This window comes from Conger conger, chromosome 19, assembly GCF_963514075.1.
Source record: "Conger conger chromosome 19, fConCon1.1, whole genome shotgun sequence".
Classification (NCBI taxonomy): Eukaryota; Metazoa; Chordata; class Actinopteri; order Anguilliformes; family Congridae; genus Conger; species Conger conger.
The window spans coordinates 11,699,535-11,704,592 of NC_083778.1; the positions used below are offsets into that span (position 1 = coordinate 11,699,535).

At 52.2% G+C, this 5,058-nt stretch overlaps 1 protein-coding gene across 2 annotated transcripts in view; it reads right to left on the reverse strand.

Annotated features, from left to right (window-relative positions):
- Positions 1-1,049: 1,049 nt before the first annotated feature.
- The window catches only part of LOC133118769 (homeodomain-interacting protein kinase 2-like), a 22,712-nt gene continuing 18,703 nt past the window's right edge, over positions 1,050-5,058 (reverse strand). For both annotated transcript variants that reach the window (XM_061228973.1, XM_061228972.1), the window contains exons 11-13: positions 3,857-4,086; positions 2,865-3,013; positions 1,050-2,276 (exon numbers count right to left, since the gene is read on the reverse strand). In XM_061228973.1, coding sequence (XP_061084957.1) covers positions 1,842-2,276; positions 2,865-3,013; positions 3,857-4,086 — 814 coding nt within the window. In that variant the 3' untranslated portion in view covers positions 1,050-1,841. The remainder of the gene's footprint in view (positions 2,277-2,864; positions 3,014-3,856; positions 4,087-5,058) is intronic.

Genomic DNA, 5,058 nt, shown 5'->3' on the forward strand with positions numbered 1-5,058 from the left:
TTACCCGTCCCTCTGTCAAAACCAGTCCTCGCGGTCCCCCTCCGGGGACAGTTCTTCGTATTTCCTCTCGCTCCCACTGCCGCGCTCCAATTGGCTGCTTCAGTCAAGCCCTGTGATGTCACTTCCTTTGGGTTCCGTCAGCCATTTTGTGCATTCGGGCCGACGCTCACACGGCTCCAGCCAACGCGAGCACCGCGCCTCCATTCCGCGCATCCCAAAATCTACGTTCACACGAGCAGACACACATAAAACAGGATGGCTTCTTCTGAACAAAGCTACGACTTACCAAACGGCAACTTTGGTTCATTACCTAACATAAATATTCCTTCCGCCCAAGCGATCTAAAAAAAACGGCATGACGACGCGAAACACTATCCCATGCACGATAACGAGGAGAATAAATGAAGAACTCTTTTGAATGTTTCTCCGTTAGCCGAAAAGCTAGCTAACACCGCAGCTTCAGGGGCCTGGCGCTCGCCCGGAAGTTCCGCCTCGGCGGTCAACCGCGGACGCCAGGCCTTTGGTCTACCTCTCAAACTAAACCGAGAGTCCCCGGTGCAGTAAACTTGTAACTGTGTCAGTAGATCGATAAGGCACTACAAGGGAGAGACGCTAAAAGCTAAGACGAGTATAGTATTCACGGGGGAACAGACCGCTCTGCTGGCAGCACACACACAGGCACACTCACAGACGATCACGTTGTACATGCCTATGTCGTCATAACCACTGTTGTGCAATCACATCGAGAGGGAGGGGGGGGGGGGAGAGAAGGAGACACAAATCTATTGGTATAATAAGAGACGCTCAAAGTCAAAGGGTTGCAAACTGCTACATTCTAAAAGAAGAAGAATAAAAAAAGGGGCCCAGCTAAGTCTCCTACCTCAAAAAAAAGATCTAAAACCTTGACAGTTTTCCCTAGACGTGAAAACAAAAAAAAGATGTCTATAAATACGCACACAAACAAAAATGTTTTTGTCTTTCGTTTTTGAATTCGCTCCTCCATTCGTTCTTCGGAGCCGGGGGGGGGGGGACGACACTCCTGCCCCCCCCCCCCCTCCGTGAATGATTTGGAAATGGTTAAGAGAGTACAAGGCCATCGTTTTGTGTGTTTTTTTTTTTTTTAAGTTGTCTTTTTTTTTTTTTTTTGAAGAGCAGCAGGTATCCGTATTTCACCTTAAATCCTTTCTCACCAGAGGTCAGGAGTCCAGTCATCCGACCTCTCAGTCCGTTTCCCGTCTCTTTAAAAACAAATGGAAAAACAACACGAAAGTGGGGTTCTTCTTTTTTTTTTAAATGCGCGCAAAAATTTCCACCTTCTCCAAAAAAAAGGGCTCGTCGAGGTGACTATACCGCCCCAAAAACCTAAAAAAGATAAAACAATCGCCTTCAAGGAATCGACTCGGCAATAAAAATAACGCAGGAAATAACATCAACGAAAGCAAAAAACTGGCCCTTTTCTAAAAAAATTACAATAATAACTAGGGAAATTAATTACTCCTGCTTCTTCCCCCTGTCCTGGAAACCCAGCCAGCCCAGTCCGGGCACACGGTCTCTTCCTGACCGTCGTCTTCAAGTGTCTTCCCGTGCTAACGTGCTAAGTGTGCTAACAGTGCTGCCTGTCACTGTCGCAGTGTGGGGGTTAGGATTAAGGGTCAGGGTCAGGGTGAGAATTAGAATATGGATCAGAATTAGGATATAGGTCAGGATTAGGGAAAGGGGTTAGGGCTTGGATTAGGGCTCCGGGTCACAGTTAGGGTCAGGGGTCAGGGACAGGATTAGGGTCAGGGGTCAGGGGTCAGGGCGAGCAGCAGAGAGGCAGGCTCCAGCGCCCCCGCCCGGCTCTAGAGGTAAGGGTACTGGTTGACCTTGGCGGGGCTGAGCGGGTACCCGGTGTAGACGGCGGAGGCCGGGGAGGCGCTGATGTAGGTCTGGTGGGTGAACTGGGCCTGGTACTGGCCCGGGTGCAGGGCGGGGGACGACAGCACCCTGTGCGCCACGCTCACGGGCACCTGGTGCACCACGCCGGGCGGGTAGGCGTGCCGGGCGGAGCCCTGCGAGGTCACCAGGTGGGCCACGGCGCCGGCGGAGCCCAGGGCGGCGGGGGCCGCGTAGGCGTACAGGTGGGCCGGGGCCAGGTGCTGGTGGGACGGGCTGCTGTGGTGGTGGTGGTGGTGGTGGTGGAAGGAGTACGGGGCCTGGGCCGCGATGGTGGGCGCGATGTAGGCCTGCTGCCGCCGGGGGGCGCCGTTGCGCTCGGCCGCTATGTGCTGCTGGGCCTGCGGGGGGAGCCAGAGAGCAGGGCGTTGGAATAACACTCAGTGCACCTCCATGCAACGCAAATAACACTCAATGCACCTCCATGCAACGCAAACGCAGTGCCCTGGTCTACGCCGTGCCACAATTGCCACAAAGGGCTACTGAGAGTTCCTTGATGGTTTGGTTTTCGTCCAGACTTGTTGTGTGAATTGTGGTACCTTATATACACAGGTGTGTGCCTGTCTAGACTATGTCCAATTCAGTTTGCCAAAGGTGGACTCCAATCCAAGCTCTAGACAGATCCCAAGCTTAGATAAAGCAAACCGGATGCACCTGACCACAATTTGGAGTGCCACAGAAAAGGGTCTGAACTCTTATGTAAGATTTTTTTCTAAAAACATGGTTTTCACTTTGTCATTATGTGTTATTGAGTGTATAATGGAGTGATCAATGGGCAATAAAAATAATGTCACGTCACAATATGATCCACACGGCTTGAGCAAGGAACCTTAACCCTGCATTGCCCCAGGGGTAATTGTCCCCTGCTGTTTGGATGGAAGTGTCACCTAAATAACAAATTATTATTACTATTATTATTATTATCGCACCTGGCTGAGGTTGAGGGGTTGCTGCTGGAAGGGGTGGGGCCCCGTCCGCTGCTGTCGGTAAACCCCGCCCCCTGTGGAGTGGCCGCTGCCCATCAGCATCCCATTGGTAGTTTTGAACTTGTAGGCGGAGTTCTGGTGGGTCACAGTGTCTGCAGGAGAGGGACAGAGCCAGTCAGATTAAAGCCGGGACCACCGGGAACACCACTCACCACTCAGCACGAGACAGTTGCCCGATCGACTGAAGACATCAGTGAGATTATCGGGGTGTACAAACACACCCGAGGACCACGACAGAACCAATCGGGGAAAAATGCCACGTCTAAGAATTTAGTGGGACCACGAGAGATTGGAAAGAGAGTTTCATGGATGTCTCTGCGGAGATTTAGGTTCTGCATGCATCTCGCAGGAATAAGTCTGTCCACTCACGCTTCTATTTAGACCATTTTTTTACTTGTGTATTTACGTGAGAATAAAGTTGCTTGGTGATACGACCCTTACACAAACAGCCATTTTGTCTGATTTACAGATTTGTAACCTGACCGTTCTATTCAGACAGAGTGAGAAAAGGAGAGGGAGAAAGAGGCAGGATGGACAGATGAAAAAGAAGAGAGGAGAAGGGTGAAGAGGGGTGAGCTTCTGCATGAGAGGTTTGTCAATTAATTTATAATGTCTTTGCTTTTGATTTATTGAGTCACAGATTAAATATAGATGTGTCAGGTCTGAGTGAATCTCCCAATTGCAGGGAAGCATTTAATATCACAGAGTCTGGGATTCACAGGAGTTTCCAAAAGCTCGCTAAACGCCTGCCAAGACAGTAATGATTCCACATTAGGAAAAGGAAGGTTTGAACTCCCTTCCTGCCAATGCTGGAAGAGCGTTCAGCTCCCCTATAACGCATTCACTGGGAGTGCCAGCACAGCTCACACAAAACGTTCTCTCAACGTTGCTGCAACACAGCAGCAACATCGGGGGCGACGTTTCGGAAACGTTACCGGGCAGCAGGCGCTCGCAGTCGGGCGGGGCCTCGAGGGGCGGGGCCTTGAAGGGCGGCACGATGATGGTGCGAGGGGCGGGGTCACAGCAGCCGTCCAATAGGGTGCCTTTGTGGCGGAACCCGCCGGCGGGGGCGTGGGGGGGGCTGGCCCCGCACGAGGAGTCCGAGGCGGGGGAGTCATGGACCGTCACGCAGCTCACCACGTCCTTCCTCTGCTTGGACGCCCCGCTGGGGAGAGAGACAGGAAGTGACACGCGTCAGACACCACTTCCTGTTCCCTGCTCGACAACATGCACGACAAGCAGGATCTCACCGATACACGCCAGGCACACGACAAACAGGATCTCACTGATACACGCCAGGCACACGACAAACAGGATCTCACTGATACACGCCAGGCACACGACAGACAGGATCTCACTGATACACGCCAGGCACATGACAAACAGGATCTCACTGATACACGCCAGGCACACGACAAACAGGATCTCACTGATACACGCCAGGCACACGACAAACAGGATCTCACTGATACACGCCAGGCACACGACAAACAGGATCTCACTGATACACACCAGGCACACGACAAACAGGATCTCACTGACACACACCAGGCACACGACAAACAGGATCTCACCGGTACACACCAGGCACACGACAAACAGGATCTCACTGGGACACACCAGGCACACGACAAACAGGATCTCACCGATACACACCAGGCACACGACAAACAGGATCTCACTGGGACACACCAGGCACACGACAAACAGGATCTCACTGACAAACATCAGGCACACCAGGCGCACGACAAACAGGATCTCACAGATACAGAGCATGCGAACGCTGTGTTGAATTCATCCAGGATTACTGAGGCAACTGGATAAATGTACTGAGTAAAACCTGGAACCGTAACAAAGCACGCCTGACTCTACAAAGCAGCAGCTCAGTGAGATCTCGGGCGGTTGAATGAGGGGTGCTCAATTAATTGGAGTGAAAGCATACGGGATGGTAGATCAGGAACGAGATTGGTTACCACTGTTGTAAATGTACAGTATTTATAATTCTGGCTTGGGGGGGGTGTTGCTGGCTTGGGGGGAGTTGCTGGCTTGGTGGGGTGTTGCTGGCTTGGGGGGAGTTGCTGGCTTGGTGGGGTGTTGCTGGCTTGGGGGGGTGTTGCTGGCTTGGGGGGGGTATTGC